This window comes from Salmo salar, chromosome 09 (assembly GCF_965601325.2).
Source record: "Salmo salar chromosome 09, fSalSal1, whole genome shotgun sequence".
NCBI lineage: Eukaryota > Metazoa > Chordata > Actinopteri > Salmoniformes > Salmonidae > Salmo > Salmo salar.
The window spans coordinates 19,887,842-19,909,193 of NC_138299.1; the positions used below are offsets into that span (position 1 = coordinate 19,887,842).

General features: G+C 44.6%; 1 protein-coding gene across 1 annotated transcript; it reads right to left on the reverse strand.

Moving 5' to 3' along the window:
* Positions 1 to 832: 832 nt before the first annotated feature.
* On the reverse strand, positions 833 to 19,532 carry LOC106610869 (serine/threonine-protein kinase PAK 6). Its single transcript, XM_014210511.3, has 9 exons — positions 18,969 to 19,532; positions 11,032 to 11,279; positions 8,205 to 8,843; positions 6,720 to 7,253; positions 4,461 to 4,594; positions 3,023 to 3,149; positions 2,805 to 2,930; positions 2,494 to 2,628; positions 833 to 2,369 (listed from the first exon to the last, which is right to left on the reverse strand). Exons 2-9 carry the CDS (start codon positions 11,233 to 11,235, stop codon positions 2,202 to 2,204), a joined length of 2,067 nt encoding a protein of 688 aa, XP_014065986.3. The 5' UTR covers positions 11,236 to 11,279; positions 18,969 to 19,532; the 3' UTR covers positions 833 to 2,201.
* Positions 19,533 to 21,352: the final 1,820 nt, after the last annotated feature.

Below are 21,352 nucleotides of genomic sequence, written 5' to 3' on the forward strand. Positions count from 1 at the left end.
CGGCTCAGCGCTCCAGACCTCCAGTACGCCTCCTCGGTCCAGGATATCCTGCGCTGGCTCTACGCACTGTGTTGCCAGTGTGCCTTCACAGCCCAGTGCGTCTTGTGCCAGTGCCCCGCACGTGCCGGGCTAAAGTGAGCATCCAGCCAGGACAGGTTGTGCCAGCTCTACACTCCAGACCTCCAGTGCGCCTCCACGGCCCAGTATATCCCGTCCCAGCTCCGCGCACCCGGTCTCCAGTGCGTCTCCCCAGCCCTGTACGACCTGTGCCTGCTCCACGCACCCGGCCTCCAGTGCGTCTCTCCAGCCTGGTACGCCCTGTGCCTGCTCCACGCACTCAGCCTCCAGTGCATCTCCCCAGCCTGGTACGCCCTGTTCCGGCTCCATGCACGAAGCTTCCAGTGATGATCCATGGCCCGAAGCCTCCAGTGATGATTCATGGCACGAAGCCTCCAGTGGTGATCCATGGCACGGAGCCTCCAGTGATGATCCATGGCCCGGAGCCTTCAGTGATGATCCATGGCCCAAAGCCTCCAGTGACGAGCCAAGGCCCGGAGTCTCCAGCAACAGTCTGCAGTCCAGAGTCTTCAGCGACGGTCTGCAGTCCAGAGCCTTCAGCGACGGTCTGCAGTCCAGAGCCTCCAGCGACGGTCGGCAGTCCAGAGCCTCCAGCGACGGTCGGCAGTCCAGAACCTCCAGCGACGGTCGGCAGTTCAGAGCCTCCAGCGGGGGTTCCCAGTCCAGAGCCTCCGGCGACGATCTATGGTCCAGAGCCTCCGGCGACGATCCACGGTCCGGTTCCACGGAAGTGGGGGGAGCAGGGGGGGGGGGGGGGGGGGGGGGGTACTGTCACGCCCTGACCTTAGAGAGCATTTTTATTCTCTATTTTGTTAGGTCAGGGTGTGACTTGGGTGGGCATATCTATGTTTCTATTTCTTTGTTGGCCTAGTATGGTTCCCAATCAGAGGCAGCTGTTTACCGTTGTCTCGGATTGGGGATCATACTTAGGCAGCCCTTTTTCCCACCTGTGATTGTGGGATCTTGTTTGTGTGTAGTTGCTTTCTGCACTGCATATAGCTTTACGTTCGTTTTTGTATTTTGTTGTTTTTTCCGGTGTCATTTTTATTAAAAGTAAAATGTACGCCTACCACGCTGCACCTTGGGCCAGTTCTTCAGACGTTCGTGACAGTTGTCAACGTCTTGACTGTATTTCCTATTCATTTTGCAACTCATTTCATGTATGTTTTTATGGAAAACAAGGACATTTCTAAGTGACCCGAAACTTTTGAACGGTAGTGTAAGTACAGTGGCTCTGCAAGTAAGTCCTAATATACAGAATGTACTGTATTTACGTTATTTGTTCATCTGCTACATTTCAAGTTGATATTCTAAACTGAAAACTTATTTGCAATTTCACATTACAAACCATTCACAACACTTTTCGGAAAAGCAAAATAGAATAAATATTAAAAGGAACATGATTCCTTGAGCACAATAAAAACAAACAGCCATCCCCTCATCTACACATTTGTCATGGTGATACTGGCGGCAGGTCTCTCATGTCATCTCTTAGTAGCATGTTTTAAACATTCTGATCAGGCCAGGTCTGCCTTCATTTGGCCATGCAAATTGTTTACTGACAAGGTGAACTTCAGTCAGTGTCCCATATGGTTGTAGAGCTAAGTAACATCAAGCTTCTCTCCAAGTCATGAGCTACCATAACTTGAGTCTATAGCACAAGCTGAAAATTCACTATTATCCAAACACTACAATGGGAAACTGCTCAATAACAGGAAAAGTCCACAATGCAGTTCACAGTTTCCTTGGATTTCAAGTCTGTATATAATGCATCAATGCTAGATTGGTGTTGTGTCGGGAGGAATCCCATTGGATGTTGTCTATCACAGGTAGAACCAGACGTTGTTGAGATGAGTTAGGAATACTGTTTGTTTGCATGCTACTGTTTCACTACACCAACTCACTGCTAAAGTGCTTCTTACAGTAGGCCTCTAGGCCCATGCTGTGCCATTGTCTACCAAGCCGACAGGCCTGATGCCATGAGCTCTGTAACAGCACCAGGATCTCTGGGTCTGGATCTGCTCTCTGGTGCTGCTCCCACACTGGGGTGGGTGCTGGGTGGGTTGGGCCTGGGCAGATCACACTCAGGGTGGGTACAGTAGTAATCAGGGTCCACCATGGGATCAGCAGTGAGACATGCGCTTGCGGTACTGCTCCACCAGGGGCACCAGGCACTGCGTGGAGCCGCTCTGCAGGAGGAAGGGGTGTTCTAGCAGGTCTGTGGCGCTGGCCCTCTCCACTGGGTCCCGGGTCAACATACGGTTCAGGAAGTCTTTCAGCACCGGCGATACCTACACAAAGTGTAAAGTCCAAGCTAATTCAGCAGAAATAGAGGAAAGGTGTGTGTGTGTGTTTCTGTGCATGTGTAAGAGAGTATCTCTCTATGTACTGTATGTGTTCTGTTTGACCTCTGACCTGGGTTGTGTTCCGTACGGTGGGAGCTGGCTCATCCCTCAGTCTTCTCATGGCTGCAACGGGGGTCTCACTGAAGTAGGGGGGCTCTCCGTCCACCATCTCAACTACCATGATGCCCAGAGACCACACATCCACCTGGCAGACACAACAAACCAGTATACACTATACTGTATATCAGCAGTGTTGACATGGACATGAATACTGGACATCATGAGTATTTGTTTGGACAATTAGTATTCCATTAGTATGCAGTAATATACCTTGTACAGTTAGTTAGGATACAGAGTAGTTTTGAATATCTTCTTTCTCACCTCAGTGCTGTATGGAGATTTAGAGATGACCTCCGGAGCCATCCAGTATGGTGTTCCTACTAAAGACTTCCTCTTGGGAATGTCCTTACTGATCTGTGCACAGAACCCAAAGTCTGACAGCTTGATCTGTACAGGACAGGAGCATTACAATTCAATTATCAACAGTTATGAATACATAAACAGGTGTGTTCTCGCTCAACTGAATTCAAAAGATTTACCCTCCCATCCAGTGTTAGCAGTATGGAGTCACTCTTGATGTCCCTGTGGATGACTCCCTGGGAGTGAAGGTAGGCCAGGGCTTGCAGCACAGCCTCACACACTGTGGCTATCTGCTCCTCACTCAGCCTGCATGGGGGAGTGACACAGATACACACAACACTCAAAACTGCACTGCAAAATGGCTGTTGTTGTGTCACCCAGGTGATGCTATAAATGAATGGTGGCATAGGTGAGGTTCAGACAACTATGTGCATTCAGAGTATCACGTTTATGCATTTTGAATATATAGCCTAGGAGATTTTGAACACTGAAGAACTGTGTTTCAGAAACTCCTCAGTAAATACCTTAGCACACATCTTCAGTTCAAATAACAAATCAGGCTCCTCACCACTGTTCTGTTAAATAGCTGAGGGATGGGACTGGAGGTCTCAAATTCATAGACAGAGCTATGCATGCAAGGACTGACCATCCATGATATAAAAAAATTATAGTTTTGACCATGTTCTGAGGCTATACAATGTTTGTTAGAAATATAATTTGGACAAATAAATGGAGTAAAACAAGCTTAGATTTTGGGTTCTGATGGGGTACGACAGTTGATTTATGCTCTTTCTAAGTTATATTCTTAAAGAATCAATGGGTATATATAATTCATTTAAAAGTAAAAAAATGTAAGTAGAAATCGCAGATTGTTCCTTTAAGGCTTCCAGAACGATATTGATTGTTATCAAAACTTATTTTGGGATGGATTGGAGTATGAAGGAGGTATATTTTAGCAAAGGGGTCTTATTCCAGACAGTTCAATCAAAACAAATACTAATCTTGGGTTCTGACAACCAATGAAAATTACAGACTCCATCTGGACCATTTTAATATGTCAGCTGGATAGATAGAAATGCACTCTGTCCCCATGTCTCTAGATACCTGATTTTGGGGTCAACTCCTATCTATGTAGTGAGAACGTGTCAACTTTCAGTTTGGAATTTAAAATACATTGACAGGTAGTGTTAATATGCATTGACAATTTCTTTATCCATACAGTTCCTGATATATTTAACAGCATGGGAGCATAGATTGAATCGTGTTTTTGGATCAAATTAAATGAACCACGTCATTTTAACATGCACAAATCTAATTATGTTATCAGATTATAGTTTCCCATAGGAGGACACAGTGTTTTGCTCTAGTATCAGTGAGAATGAAAGAAACTGTGCTTAGGTGCCTGTCCCCTCAAGCAGTCAGTACCACACTACCACATAATGGTGAAAATAGGTACTGAAGACATGACTAGAATTTTGCTTTATCATTCTGTCACACAAGTCTTTGAATTCTTGTCTCTTAAAAATGACTATATTTTACTTTTCATTGTTCCTTCAATACAATTTGCCCCCAGTTGTTTATGGGGGAGTAGGTCAGGTCTGTGCTGTGTCTCCATACCTGGTCTCAGACACGATGTTGGTTAGTGCTCCACCCTCTATGTACTCCATGATGACCCAGAGCTCCTCCTCCACCAGGGCACTCTTAAACATCTCCACCACGTTCCTGTGCTGGTAGTCCCTCATGATCACCACCTGGACAAACAAATACAGTTGATAACAGAGGTGTCACGTAATGTTACTGACAATTTCAAGAGGGCACTGATGGGCAAAATAGGGTCTTTGGGTATTATTGTCAGGGACAATAACTAACTGATGGGCAAAATAAGGCCTAGCTGGATCTAAGGGGGCATGTGCCCCCGCAGTTTCAATTGATAACAGGTGGGCTCTGTTACAGATATAGTATCTTAATTTGACCAGTTTCTCACAGCCAGAAAATAATCCTGCAGTAACAAGAAATGTGAATTATTATGTGGATTATAATTAATGGACATTTTTGTAGGGGGCGATCATTTTTTGTTAGGATAAATCAAGTCTGACATTTTAAAATGTAAATTATAAACTTTAGAAACGTTTTAAAATCTTGAATACATTACAATGTGCATTTCCTGCTGTGAAGGGATATTTTCTGCGACAACAGAGTGATCAAATTAAGATAGGATATACAGCACCAGTCAAAAGTTTGGACACACCTATTCATTCAAGGGTTTTTCTTTATTTTTGCTATTTTCTACATTGTAGAATAATAGTGAAGACATCAAAACTATGAAATAACACATGAAGTAATCAAAAACAAATCAAAATATATTTTATATGTGAGATTCATGAAATTAGCCACCCTTTGTCTTGACAGCTTTGCACACTCTTGGCATTCTCTCCACCAGCTTCACCTGGAATGCTTTTCCAACAGTCTTGAAGGAGTTCCCACATGTGCTGAGAACTTGTTGGCTGCTTTTCCTTCACTCTACGTTCCAACTCATCCCAAACCATTACAATTGGGTTGAGATCGCGTGATTGTGGAGGCCAGGTCATCTGATGCAGCACTCCATCACTCTCCTTCTTTGTCAAATAGCCCTGACACTGGCTGGAGGTGTGTTGGGTCATTGTCCTGTGGAAAAACAAATTATAGTCCCACTAAGCGCAAACCAGATGGGATGGCGTATCGCTGCAGAACGCTGTGGTAGCCATTCTGGTTAAGTGTGCCTTGAATTCCAAATAAATCACTGACAGTGTCACCAGCAAAGCACCCCCACACAATCACACCTCATCCTCCATGCTTCATGATGGGAACCACACATGCGGAGATCATCCGTTCACCTACTCTGCGTCTCACAAAGAGAACAAAAAATCGGTTGGAACAAAAAATCTCAAATTTGGACTCATCAGACCAAAGGACAGATTTCCACCGGTCTAATGTCCATTGCTCGTGTTTCTTGGCCCAAGCAAGTCTTTTCTTATTGGTGTCCTTTACTATTGGTTTCCTTGCAGCAATTAGACAATGAAGGCCTGATTCACGCAGTCTCTTCTGTACAGTTGATGTTGAGATGTGTCTGTTACTTGAACTCTGTGAAGCATTTAATTGGGCTTAAATTTCTGAGGCTGGTAACTCTAATGAACTTATCCTCTGCAGCAGAGGTAACTGTGAGTCTTCCTTTCCTGTGGCGGTCCTCATAAGAGGCAGGTTCATCATAACACTGGTGATTTTTGCAACTGCACTTGAAGAAACTTTCAAAGTTCTTGAAATGTTCCTTATTGACTGGCCTTCATGTCTTAAAGTAATGATGGACTGTCATTTCTCTTTGCTTATTTGAACTGTTCTTGACATAATATAGACTTGTTATTTTACCAAATAGGGCTATCTTCTGTATACCACCCCTACCTTGTTACAACACAACTGATTGGCTCAAACACATTTTAAGAAGGAAAGAAATTCCACAAATTAACTTTTAACAAGGCACACCAGTTAATTGAAATGCATTCCAGGTGACTACCTCATGAAGCTGGTTGAGAGAATGCCAAGAGATAATGCCAAAGCTTTCATCAAAGCAAAGGGTGGCTACTTTGAAGAATCTCAAATATACAATATTTTTTTGGTTACTACATGATTCCATATGTGTTATTTCATAGTGTTGATGTCTTCACTATTATTCTGCAATATAGAAAATAGTCAAAATAAAGAAAAACCCTGGAATGAGTAGGTGTGTCCAAATTGTTGACTGGTACTCTATGTATATGATGTATCCAACGTGATTTATTGGTGATTTGGGGTGTTGTTTAGAGGGTTTTGGGGGTCATTGAGGATGGTGTTGGCTGGGGATACCTCGTTGAAAAGTAGCTCTCTTCGCTGTTGTCTCCGCAGGTCCATCATCTTCACGGCCACCTGCCTGCCGCTGTGTTTCTCCCGAGCGATACACACCACCCCCGTCGAACCTTCGCCAATCTTCACAAAGTTCTCCAGGTACGACCGAGGGTCCCCCTTGTCTACCACCATCTGCAGGGCAGCCTTAAACTGTTCATGAGTCACCTTGGGGGGGTCTGGTGGCGGCCTCTGGGGGTGCTGAGGGGGTCTGAAAGCAGGGGAGCATGTGCCTGGGGGGCTGGTGGCCAGGGAGCCGGTGGGGGAGGGCCGGGGCTGGGAGGGGCTGTCCTGCCTGGGGAAGGGAGCATTAGGGCAGCCTGAGTGTCTCAAAAAGGGGTCAGGGCCATTGAGTCTCAGGCCCATGTTGGGAGACAGTCCCAGGGTGTAGCTGGCTGAGGAGCGCACCGTCCTGTGGGGCCTGATGCCACTCATGAAGGGACTGCTGGGGTTGCTGGGTAGGAAGCCTGACTGGTGGTGCCTCAGAGCCGACTCTGCCTGGATGATGAGAGAGTAAGAGAGAGAGAGAGTTGGCTGTCTTCCCAAGGTCCCTCCCCTGCTTTATTACTGGATGTAAATAACAGTGCTTTACTCTCACACTATGCATTCACTTCACCTGGTACGCCCCTTGCTAAAACGCCATACAGATATAGGATCTTAATTTGATCACTCTTTTGTTGCTGAGAATTTTTGCTCTTTTCATGAAGCCTACTTTTGGCCAGTGAATAGCCTAACCACCGATCAAGCAACATTATGGACTTAACGTTCAAATCCTGTTGCTGCAGGATTATTTTGCTGTGATAATATAGGTCAATTTAAGATCCTACACCTGTAGGTACCTCAATGTACCCTTGAGATCTTGCTAAACATAGCATCTCTCAACGTTTACAAGCACATTCACGCAATAAAGTCACAAATCACATTTTAGCACCTCGGAAAAAACAACAGCATTAATTGAGCAATCGACCGTAGAATGCAGTGTTGGAGTCTGCTGTAAGATTGAGAGGAGCTATGCGCTCTAAAAGTGTTTTACTTAAACATTTCTATAAATGTTTCACCTAAAAAACTGTCTATGAAGTAGCTCACTGTCCAAATTATGCACAGGGTTTTCAAAGAGTAAAGGTGTTGATTGCTGTATATACCCACAGCACAGGAGGCTGTTGAGGGGAGAACAGCTCATAATAATGGTCGAATGTAGCAAATGGAATGGCATCAAACACATGGAAACCATGTGTTTGATGGATTTGATACAGTTCCACATATTCCTCTCCAGCCATTACCACGAGCCCGTGCCACCAACCTCCTGTGTACCACAGTTAACTACTGGCCAATGTGAAATTGGTTGACGTATGTCTGTGAATAATATATCATAGTTGATTACATCAGCTAAGCTATGACAATGTCCATCTAAAATATAGATGAGAGATAATGATGAAGTGACATGCTTACCTTCAGGTCGTAGGAGGAGTATGGTCTGCTAGGGCTGTTGTGGGAGTGGATGTAGAGGTTTGTGCGGTACTCCGGAGGGGGGTGACGCCCATGATCAGGATGGGGCAGCTGGACAGCCATGGCTGGGTTGTAGAAGCATGAGAAGGGCCTCTGGTTGTGTGGCATAACCCTCGGCACCTGGAAGTCTCTCCTCACCATCAGTCTCTCTGTGGGACTGCCCACCTCACAGCTGATATAAGCCCCCTTAATAGGCACCTGTATGGGCTGGGACAGAACCGGGGGTCCCTCCAGAGAGCTGACACTCACCTCGTAGGTGGACTTGGCCCTGGGAAGATCACCGTTGGGCTGCAGGGTGATGCTCTTCTTCATGCCCATTTGGGGCATCCCACTCTCACTGTGGATGTTATGAGCCCTGTCCCTCCACTGCTGCTGCTCCATGTCATCCTCTCCCAGATCTTCATACTGGTAGGTGTCCCCCTCCTTCACCTCCCCCAGCCTGCCAAGGGACTGGGCCCTCTTCCTGCCTGAAGGGCTGCTCTTCCTTAGGGAGTTGGAGCTGGTCACGGACAGCCTGCTCATGTCGGAGATCATGGCTGAGATGTAGTCTCCATGGCCGATCATACTCCCACGCACGATGGTCTGAAAGGAGAGCAGTTATGTTCAGCCAATCACATTGACTGGAATGATCATAACATACTGAGAGGCCTGTGCATTTGGGTGTGGAATAAAGAGGGTGTGGAATAAAGAGGGTGACACAACTGTGGCTGGGAGATTATTTTTAGAACTCTGAGTCTGAAAGGGAAGTTTTGGCATTCTTTAAAAATCCAGACTTAACTCGTTTCCCAGTTAGTTTTGCTGGCAATATGTTGGAAGGACATATCTACATGTTGCATGTTTATTTTGTAGCATAGATGGTGATTTCATATTTTGGCCTGTATGCAGCCGCTTCTATTTTGTAATGTGTGTTGTATAAAAACGGTAAAAACTGACAGATTCTTTCTGACAAGTAAAATATCTAGCAGCACCCCTCACAGTGGCATAGAGAAAGAGCATTAACTTGCCCTGACAGAACAAGATGACACAGACTTAAAAATGCATTGGCAGACGGCCCTTCCAGTTTAACATATCAGAGAATAGGCCCACTGGCTGATTACTCAATCTCTGGGCAAAGAAAAGTCATGTTCACTGTTATGAGAGTTTTCCATGCTTCTGTCTTTGGTATGGTGCTCTAGTCTGCTCTCACAGCTGCACAGGTGGCTTAAGGGCTATTTATACACTATGAAGACGGACCCAGTGTCACTATGTCGTTTTTTTGTCACAAAAGGGATGGCTCCTTGTAGTGCACTCCGACATTCTAGTACTCCCGTGCCACACTACATGAAAATTGTAAAGCACTGTATCATTCCTTGCGTAGCCATGGGGGCATCGTTGAAGATCGCATGGTTTGTTGATCTGATCTATAGGCTATGTATCAAAGTAACCTATTTTGCATTGATAAGTACATATAATCTCAGCGACTATTCAAACAATAAACCAAACAACATTAAAGCCTTATTAGAATCCCCCACAAAAATGTATTTTGTTTAGAAGTGATAACTTTATTCTAGGCTATTTTAAAATGTAAAAGTAGTGCTTGTTTCTTCTTCTCTGTGACAAAAAAGTATAACATTATATTTTTAGATTATATGGAAGTGAATACATTGAAGCAGCATATCAAATTGGGATAATGTTGTAGGTTACACTGGCAAATATAATAATATTTGACAGGGCATATTATTTAATTATAAATCAGGTTATTTCACATGAGATGTGGGAAGCTAAAAGGCTAGCTAGCTTGCAGTGTTTAGCCAACTTGCCAGCAAGGGAAGACAAGACAAGACAGACTCTTCTTTTGCTTTCACAAGAAATGAGAAGACAACAAGAAAACCTCTGTCACCCCTTGATGAATGTTGCTATTTGGGATGGGTGAGGTATCAGGTTACCCAAAGGTGCACGTTGCTCTAAAATGTCTGACTCCACCCAGCGCACACATGCGTGTAGATCTATGCATGTGAAGACTAATTCACATCCCACTGCATACCCTTTACAAAGGACAGAATGCATCATTATTGTTCAAATGTAGCAAATGTGATCATGTTTCATGTAACCTCTCCAACCTTTGCCTCTGCCATACAGGCTACATCATTTACAGAACACAAGACTCCTCTGTACTACCAATCCAATCCCGATGATCCCATTAAAACCATGACTCTGCTTCAGAAGCTGACGAGGAGATTCTGAAACGCAAAGCTCAAACTTATCCACTGGTGGTAATGAAAACGTGTTATGTTTTTCTAAGGGGCATATCGGCACGAGCATTCAGTCTAGCGCAGAAATCCTTCGAATTGCAGGCTTTATCGCTCACTGGCATTTCCACTGCTGTACCTGCACTTTCTATTCCTCAGCGTGACATCTGTGGGAAGGCACCATGGATCGTTATTAATTGCCTGCATTGAGTAATAAATCTTGGAGCCCTCCAAGGATTCATGTTGTACAGTCAGTGTACACAGCAGGGTCATTAGCTGAGCCCTGTGATAGATAAGAAAGCAATATGACAGGGAGAACAGCAAAGTGTTGACCACCACAGTGCTCTGCTGCAGTAAAGGACTCTGTACTGTAGTAAGAAAGCCTCTGCTATAAATGCTTTCGATGGAGGGCTTTGAGGCTCACTAATAGTGGAATATTCTCAGAAATAAAATCCTATACATTTTCAACTCTTTTAATCTGTTGGAAAATACATCAAGAGAAAAAGACACCCAGTGCACACAGCCAAAATAAGGTCCAGTACCTTCTTTGGATTGAGCTCAACTGGGGTGATCCGGGAGGGGTCCACCATAGGCTTGGGCCTGCGGAGGTTCTCTATCAAACTGTGCCATTGGGTTGGCAGGCCCACGAAGCAGCCCCGTTTAGCGTCAAAAGAGGTGTGCACCCGGTGCTCAAAGTTCTTTGGTGCTGAGATCTCTGGCCTCTTCTTTTTCTTCTTACGAAACATTGTCAGGTCCAGAAAAGTGACAGCTTGCCAAATTCAAGATGGCCCTGCATAGACAAGAAATATATATAACATGTTTCTAAATCTGCAGCACACTTAACATCTACTGTACTGTTAATACCATTGATAAAGTCACTTACAGCTCCTTTAATCTATGAACAGCTTATGTGTACGCCAAAGTGACTAAGCCATCATCAGATGCAGTACGTTCCCAGAAATCAAAATACAAGTGAATAAACTCAAATCTATCTGTCTAAAAAACATTTTCCATCTTCCAGACTGGCTTTCTGTCTGTCACTGGCCTTTGTGCTTTAGAACTTGTCTTAGGGGGACAGAGTGCATTGGGTTTGTAAGCCTGTGTGTAATGAAGGATATCTGGTCAATTAAGGCTTTTTCATTCTCTGTGCCCTTTTTACTGACGAGCACACAGTCGGCCTCGCCAGAGCCCACAGGCTTTCAGAGCATTAGAGGGAGGAAAACACACTAAAAGTCTACCCACTATGCTACAGTCTACCAACTATAACCCCATCCCCATTCCAATGCTAATGAAGGAGCATGCATTTTTCTGGCTTGTAGGGAAAGTAACCACTCAAGCTTTAGATATAAAACCCTCTGCACTGACAGTGGAGTGGTATAGTGTAAGCCAAGGACAGTGCTGTCATGTCTCTCATGCGTATCTACCACAAAGACAGTTATCAATTACGTTACATCTAATGTCCTTAGCTGTACTAGGATATAATTCACCTGCATTTATGCATGCGTATTTTCTTGAAAATATAATAGTGCATTTGAGCTGCTCTTTGATAAAGTGCTGTTGGAGAACATGTTTTGTTGAAAGCTGGTGGATGTTTGTTAGAACATCAAATGGGAACATGGCCGGTGGCCCACTGTAACAAGCTGGCATGACACACTAATGACGTTGTCATATGTAACACAACAAATGTGCCTTCAGTTGAATATGGCACATCTCCCATGATGCAATGTGACACAGTGGGAGATTAGGAAATCACTACTACGGCATTCTATAACTCAGCAGGCCATCACACTGGCAGCCTCCCCTCCCACACTCTACAATCCCAATCTCCCCCCTCCAAGGATAATTCAAACAGAAGGTTAATATGCTAAGTGTTGCATAAGTGTATCATTCTGTGCTCTCCCTATGTACGTAATGTGGAGCTGGGAAGGAATTTCATTCTGACAGGGACACTACAGCGTGAGGGAGGCTGGCAGGAGGTGGGGTGGGTGGCCTTGAGGATGGAGCGGGGACCACAGAGCAGAGTAGACCTGACTGTGGTTTTTGACGGGCACCTTGTTTTTCACTCTAAAACACGAAAATGCTTTTAAGGAGTGTTTGTCTTTTGAGTTTGATTAAATAAAGGTTTGAAATAGCCAGAAAGTACATGACTGTTTTTTTCGCTCCATATGCCTGGTTCTCTGGTTCTGTGTCTGTTCAGAACTGTGCATTTGCAGATGTTGGCACTACTGAGCCAAATATTTACACAAGGCTCTTGTGTTTCCTGTACAATCAGATCTATCAATATTTACACATGAGTGAAATGTAAGCTACTACAGTCATCCGGTGCCAGTGATAATGGGATGATACCATCACAAACAGAATGGCTGCTCTCAGTTCTCTGTGCTGTGTGCTGCTACTCTATCAGCCATCATCGCTTTGCAGAACTGCAGATTACAAACACAACATTATACATCACTATATCCCTTCTATGCAGTTCCTTTCAGAATAAATGGGAGTTAAAGTAAAGAACCAAGTAATTGGACGCAAATAAAAACACAGTGTCTTGATTCATTCTCAACAAAATGAATTGAAAAGTAGATGATTTACAAGTTGTGATCACAGGCTTCTGCCCTTACATCGACCTCTCAGAATCCACTAAGCTTATGACTGTTCAGATAACACCATCTTTCATTTCAGCCCATAGGAAAATACTGTATATATATGCATGCAGAGTGGAACTTGCAGTTGCTATAATAATGGTTTCTGGTCACATACTTCTGAACTTCAGGGACTTGACCCCATGCCTCAGCAGCTTGCCTTGAATCTATCAAAGTGCTGAAGCAAAACTTGGCCACATGCTGTCAAGGATATCAGAAGCCATAGAGGATGAGGTCATTCTAAATTGTGCTACACTTGTTGATTTCTTTCCAACTCCATGAACACACGTGCAAACATAGCATAGATCCAAATACCTGCCATGAACACAGAACCAATAATGCATCCCTTTCACAACTGATTTTTAAAGATTGATGGTTCAGAACCATCAATTGTTCAAAATCACTTTTCAAAGGGACACATGCTAAAATCTTTACCAAGCATACTGGCCTACTTAACGTTAGAAAACATACTTACTCTTGTAGTACAGTCTGATTAATAATCACTCCTCTAAATTGTATGAATTACAACCCTGGTTTTTAAAAACAGACAGCCTATAATTCCAGAATGTGTCAGTGTCCCTGTAAACAACATACCTCAGAGCGCAAACACGCCTTCACACCCAACGCCCATCTCTAGATCTAAAAACAGCCATACCAGCCTGTGAGCAGCTTTAACAGGCAGACAAGCCTCTCAGTTATCCCATCAATCCAGACCAATGGAGGACAGGACTAGTGATGGGGGGGGGGGGGGGCGTATGCACCCCTTACCGTATTCTTAGAAGGGGATAGAGAGATACGAGAGGTACGAGAGGTATTGGATTTGCTGGATGTGAGTCCACCAAGCTCAAGTGAATGTTTTCCCTATTTTGTCCTGATTGTCTTTCTGTCCTTTTTGGCAGGCTTGCACTGATGTAGGGAGGATGAAGGTTACTATGCTTGTAGGATCAGTAGCGTGTTCAGCCCTCCTGTGATCCAATTTTAGGACACAGTTTCTCCCACGAGTGCTGACGCACGTTTGTTGTTCACAAAATATGTGTCAGATTGTGAGGTGTGGGTGGGAGATGGGACAGAAGGTTATCCTCTTTTTGTGTTTGTCAATGCATGAATAATCCAGGGCTGAATTACACAGCTAGACCTGTGCCGTGGCATAGATACCATCAAGGTCTTAACTGCTGTTTTTTGACTCTGCAGTGCGGTGGTGTGGGCTCAAAGATTTCTATTCTATCAGCTTCATTATGATGCCCGTTTTGCCCTTTGAGTGTAATGAGACTGCATTGCCTCTCAAGGGGGGTGGAGGTGGATGGTATGTTTTTTCAGTACACAGACACGCACGCACGCACGCACGCACACACACACACACACACACACACACACACACACACACACACACACACACACACACACACACACACACACACACACACACACACACACACACACACACTCTGAGGGCAGGAGAAAGGTACACAAGAACTGGACGTGACTGGACGGCACAATTGCAGTGTTTATGATTGTGGTTGATGCTGCCCTTTCCTTCAGTAGCCATGCCTGTCTAAAGAGTCACTTCTAGTGTCAATAACAGAGCTGAGTCAACACGCAATAGGGTGATGATTATTGTTTTAATTTAAACGTTTAAAAGGTGTAATAAAACTGGAATCTTATGACACATAAAGACATACTCCCTCCATGTATATTTCATTAGTAAGTGTTCTGGTATATCATGCAAGTGGTATGCAAGCAAATGAAAGGGGAGACACACTATAGAACCTGCACTAAGTTACTCGTTGCCAGTGTGTGACTGCACGCTAGACAGTAGAGTCACTGGGGCAGACCTTCCTCATAGAGGGAAATGGGATTTCTTTGCTGATGGCCTCAATCATCATGTTACCATTACTCAGTATAACATGAGCTGTTACAGGAGAGGGTACAGTACTCTACACCACAGTACATCATATAATAGGAGATAAATGATACACATCCAAAAGGGGTTTAGGATCTAGACAATAACATTGCAATGAAAAGAAAGAAAGTGCATTTGTGCTTAATGCTTGCTCCTCCCAAGTGTGGTCTTTATTTGAGCTAGTGGTACAACAACCGCATATAAAAACAAAAAAACGTATTGTATCGCTAGCTCAAATAAAGACCACACTTGGTAGCAGCAAGCTATGTACAGTATACACTGGGGCTAGATCATGAACCAGATTCATTAGACACTGTAGTTTATTAAAGTAAAGCTCTAAAACAGAAGAATATTCTGGATAAGTGAGTATGCAAAACTCGCTGAACTACGTCATCTGCCCTTGCAAGCTCCAAACTCCTGTTAAAGCAAGTCAGAATTGCCTCAATCACTGAAATTCTGGTTTTAAAGAAAACTGAAAGCTTTTCCATCATGTTCTTAGTCACTCAATGAAAAGACAACTAAGAAATTAGTTTCAGACATTAAGAAATGTCCTTATCCTACAACTTTGCGCTGTTTTAACTTCTAGGGTAGAAACAGTGCATGACTGCACATAAGGTTTGGGTGAATATTGACAGTATGGAGTGGAGGAATAGTCCAAAGAGAGAGAAAGGTGGGGGGGGGGGGGTGTATTTAGCGTGGGCTGTCAGTATTGTCGCCACACACACAACATTTCAATGGTTTTGATGTCTTACTTTATCTCTCTTTGTGTTGGAACCTCGCCACGTGTTGTCATCCTTCCTCATCACCAAGAGACTCAATGTCTTTTATATGTCAACCTTGACTGGCTTCAATGGCTGTAAACAAGCCATAACAGGAGGGATTTGAGAAGGGGACAGGGAGCTTGACAGAGAATATACATCATTCTGCCTGAATTAGATTGGCATAGATTCTCCAGGCCCAGTAAGTGTGAGAGAAAATGGCTTAGTTCTCCACTAGGCCAGAGTCGATGAAACACTAACAGAGTCATGTAAAGTAAAAGCTAGCTCTTAGCTACCCCAAGCACCTTGACATAATGACACTGTAAATACAGCACATCTCAAGTCGTAAGCCCTGATGTGCTATTCCCCCTGCATGCCTCCAGTGATGCTGCTGACACATGCCTGTACCAAATGAGTGCTCGAAAAGGTCCTAGCTCCCAAATCGCCCGGCCATAGGGTGATACCTAGTCAGTTGAATCAGAGAGGTGTGGGGGTTGCCTTGTCAGCACGGGGATTCGATCCAGCAACCTTTCGGTTACTGGCCCAACGCTCCTACCAGCCAGGAAACCTGCTGCCCCATATAGAGTACTTATAACTCTTCCACTGAGGCCTATAGGCAGTAGGGAAGTGAAGTACAGTACTGGCCCGCACTCTGTTTGATTAAAGATGCTACTGGCTTCCACCAGTCCTTTAAACAATCTGACTCTCAGCAGATAAATACATATAATCTGGTTAGTCCAATGAGACAGGCCAAATGGCCTCTCAGGGGTGTAATTTATTGATGCAGAATGCCGCCCTAGCAATCTTTACTGTACACTCTTCTTCCTATGAAAGGGACAAAATTACAAAATATATGTATATAATGTATATTTTATATATATATGTTTTCCCTCCATGTTATCAATTTGCGGCAGCTCAGTTCCTCTTCCGTCACCCAGTATGGGCGCTGTCTCATCACACAGTGTGACTGCAGGGCATACTGTCCTAATTTTACTTGGTCGCATTCTAATCCTGTGTTTGACATCTCATGGCCAGTGGCCACAGAAACTCTTAATACCCACTCTCCTCTCCTCTCCTCTCCTCTCCTCTCCTCTCCTCTCCTCTCCTCTCCTCTCCTCTCCTCTCCTCTCCTCTCCTCTCCTCTCCTCTCCTCTCCTCTCCTCTCCTCTCCTCTCCTCTCCTCTCCTCTCCTCTCCTCTCCTCTCCTCTCCTCTCCTCTCCTCTCCTCTCTTGGCAGACACGACTGTGAGTCAAGCATTCCTCTTGCCTCCAGCAGGCCCACAGTGCTGGGCTGTATGCTAAGGGTACAGTATGGGAACTCGGTCTCGGCAGCACCTGTGTGCTTCTCCATGGGGTCTGTCTGTCACCATCCCAGCTGTACCTGAGACAGGCCAGCTCGTTTGTCATCGCCTTGACAGCAATGTGAGGCAGCGCTAGACCGTGAACTTTTAGAAAAATGAGGGACAGAAAAAAAAGGGTTCCAAAAAAGTAATGACGTGAGAAGAGGAGTCACGAGTGTGTATGACATGTCACTCACCCTCAGCTAGCATATGTCCACCTGGCTCTGTGTGTTCCATAAAACTCTCCTCTCACATACTCTTTCTCTCCCTCCCTACCTGGCCTTCTTGAATATCAATGAGAAACCTGAGAAACAAACACATGGCGTGTCCGTTACCGCTGGCTGTGGTATAAAGAGTGTCCAAAGTGTAGTGTTAACTAGAATCTGTAGAACCCCCCCCCCCTTCCAACTAATTAAACACACTTACAAAACATAGAACAGGGTTAATTAATGACCGATCAGGTTATCTGAGTGCTGATTATTGATTAACCTCAATTAATCCTCCAGCACCTATGAGTGGAGCCTCATCCACTCCTAACCGTCCCTGGTCTGGGGAAGCTGAGCTCTATAGATCTGTTGATCCAGGATGTCCCAGAGCAGCGCTTCTCTGTCTGATGGTTCTAACTGGCCATTAGCCTGCTAGTTAACAGAGGCATCCCTGTGCTGTGCAGCAGGTGCAGAGGGGCCTTTCAGCTGAGTCAAACGGGGTCAACTACTCACAACTCATTTACTGGTGTGAGAGGTAAGTGGTGCATGTCATACTGCTGCAGTCAAACATGTATGATTAAGGCATAATTGGCAGTATCACTTCAGGGCATGTGGTTAGAGTTTCAACCTATGGTAGTTATAAACCAGAGCAGAGATAGACCTTACCACTGTTCACAAGAAAGAGAAATCCGTCAAGTTGTTGATCATACCAGCAATCCCATGAAAACTATATCCCATTATATTATATCCTTGATGTAATTACTTAAAACAAGACTAGTATGACGTAGACTATAAATGTAATATAATCTACAGTATAAAACCTTGTAAAATGGCATGAGTGGTTCATTGTCAGTCTGCCACTTGGTCTCTGCTATTCGCTGAGCAATTCTTCTCTGTATCCTCACTTCCACAGAGTACAAACATGTAGCAGTACATTACAACCATCCTGGCACACTAAAGGAACACATTTTGTGCATGATGTCACAGAGCAGAAGAAGAAAGCTAATGTTTATCTAACAAATCCCACACTCGTCAGTTTGTCCCCCTCCCCTCGGCATCCACGTAAGCATAGCAATGCATACAGCAGCTGGATCCCTCAGTCAGCTAACAGTCCCAAGTAAGGACAGATGCATAGGGACAACAATGAGTACCTTTATTCTCAGTGCATGCATGCAATGAGCATGAAATACTATAGCTTTGTCTGTATTGTCTTAACATGATTCGTTCCCCGTCAAAACACAGAAGTATCTGCTTGCTCACCAGCCACTCTGGGAGATCATTTCAACAGAAGCTGAGGACAGAGAGAGAGAGAGAGAAAGAGAGAGAGAGAGAGAGAGTGCAGTGGACGAGCAGGTGAAAGCAGCCTTTCAGTCAGTATTTTCTTCTCTCCCTTATTACCACCTGGGCTTACTGCATCCTGTTCTCTCTCTCTCTCTCTGTCTCTCATCTCCTCCACCACCGCTGTTGCCTGCCGACACCGCACACACACATAGACACACACTACCCTGTTCATTATCAATGGAGCTAAGCCTCTTTTCCCGTTTTCTGCCCCATGCCCCCATCCCCACTCCCCAGAGGGAATACACAGGGTGTGTGTAGGGATTCATTAGTGAAAAAAAATATATGTCAGTCTCCTTACCTTGCCGATCGCTGAAGAGGAGAGCCTCTCCTCCAGGAAGGAAAGAGGCTTGCGAGCAAGAGTGAGCACACACACATATACACACACACACTTGTTATACACACTCCCTCACACACACCCCCACACTCTTGCACTTTCACACATGCATACACACACACTCATACACACACACACACACACACACACACACACACACACACACACACACACACACACACACACACACACACACACACACACACACACACACACACACACACACCGTCGAGGAAGGCTGGCTCTCAAGCAGACGCACACTGCAGGCTGCTGCTTGCTTGAGAAAGCCTGATGCATTCCTCCCTCCTGGCAGAAACACACACTGCCATCTCGAAAGCTCTTTGTTGGGGATGATTCATCCCCAGCTCCCTCCGTGGCTAACAACTCGTCTGTGCGCCGCTACACCGCTGCCTGCTCCTGGGGACACAGGGTGGCCAGTGACAGGGACAAAACCAGAGGAAAAGCCCCATCCAAGATGAGAGAATATCACAGCCATGCAGAGAGTTCCTTCCCTCCCCCCTCTCTCTCGCTCTCTCTCACACACACATCCCCTCCTACTCTCTCTCTCTCTTTATCACCTCCCTTCCTCCTCCCACCCTCTCATTGGGTTGTCTTTGCAGTGGCCCTAAGTTGATAGCAGCATGCTGTGTGTGTGTCTGTTTAGGCTTGTTTCCAATGACTGAAAGGAAAGTAGAGCTGCTGTACACACAACCTGGGATACCTTTCATCCATCTGGTCCCCCAGGGGGGTGATATTAGGGGTGATATTAGAACAGTAACCCAAGGCGTCTTTTTCCCATTGCCTGGTCAACAGATACATTATCCATGTTAATGACAGGGTCGGCGATGACAGAGTGGGTTTGCTCTAACAAAACATATCTGGAATTAAGCAGAAAGATTATAGCAACAAAAAAACACAACAATAACAAAATGAAATACATAGCAGAAATAGCCTGCAAGACTAACAAGATTTAGGACACTAATACATGGTCTTTTGATTAAAAAATACCTGTGCATGAGCTCTATAACAACCAAAAATAAAGTTATTTTACCCCACATCAAATAAACACAAGTAAAAGGCTTGACTCAGCAAATTTGCATAACAATTATACAGATTTGGACACTTGGGGGCTTGGCAGATGTGACTCCCCTCCCTCTGTTGTCTTTGTTGTCATCACTGTTATTGCTGATATTGATTGGCCAGCCTACCGGGTCTGTCCTGTTAGTACTGTCTGCAGTGCAGTGTTTTGGTGCTATTGGGTGGGCAGCCTTTTCCAGAACACAGGTCTCATAGCACACGATAACACAAATAAATGCCTCTGTTTGCTCAGACTATCTGATGGTGTCTGGTCCTTTTGCTGCTTGTTTACAGACAACCGTTTGTTTGTTTGCACCTCACATCCTTGTGTGCTACAGGTTTGCATATGGTTGGAGAGACCTATATGGCTTAATTAAAAAAGTCAGAGATCCTCCCTTTATTTATGACAATATGCATTCTGTCTATGGCCTCTGTGTTATTTATCTGTCTAGGATCATAAAATCATTCAAATTCAACACGAGGCAATACAAACCTCAAAACGTTACTTATGTAACGTGACACATTGCATGTAAGAAATAGTGATACTAAACTGCACCCACCTATTGTTGTTTGTCAAGCATTGTCACGCTTGATGAGGCTGCTACTGCTTCTGATGAAAACGTTGAGTCACCAGATAAACTGGGGGTAATGACACGCATTGCAAAGTAGGCCTACATTGACAATGCCTTTTTAGCCTTTTGCAGCTATTGTTATTAAATGAAGCCCTTTCTCTTCATGAGAGACAACCTAAATTGCTTGCATTTCAATTTCAATGCCATTTAGTGGGGCTTCTCAGGATTATGCCTGGGCAACATTCAGGCAGGGGTTGGAGTGCCTCCAGGCTTTAATGTTGACTGTGGTTGTGGGTAGTCAGTGAGTGGTCATCAGTGAGTGGTCTAAGCCCATGTCATTCCATGACCTGAGGATCTCAGAGTGGGCTGCAGCCTCTGAGCCCACATCCTAACATGTCATTATCAAGCATGACATTACATTATTTTCAATTGATTAGCTGTCATACACCTGTCCCTTCCCTATGACTAGTTCAGTATAACCCTGCAGTTAACTAAGCCATGTCTTGCAAAGACTTCTGCTGCGTATGGTATTGGCCTGGGCAGGAATCTTGCTGTTAACTGGTGAATGTACTGTAAATAAAAAAGACATAGCATGAAAGCATCAGTTGTGAACAAAGCTAACAGTGCCTGAATTTGTTTGTCAATCAAAATATCCTTCTCCCAGGGCCTTGCAAAAACCCAATTAGGCATAGGTACTAG

What these genes read in the sequence shown, in the direction of transcription:
- LOC106610869 (XM_014210511.3), bottom strand. Translation starts at nt 11,235, where the DNA reads ATGTTTCGTAAGAAGAAAAAGAAGAGGCCAGAGATCTCAGCACCAAAG. An exon ending in ACTCCTCCTACGACCTGAAG is followed by an intron (nt 7,254 to 8,204) that starts GTAAGCATGTCA and finishes CTCATCATCCAG; the next exon opens with GCAGAGTCGGCTCTGAGGCA. An exon ending in AATCTCCATACAGCACTGAG is followed by an intron (nt 2,629 to 2,804) that starts GTGAGAAAGAAG and finishes TGTGTCTGCCAG; the next exon opens with GTGGATGTGTGGTCTCTGGG.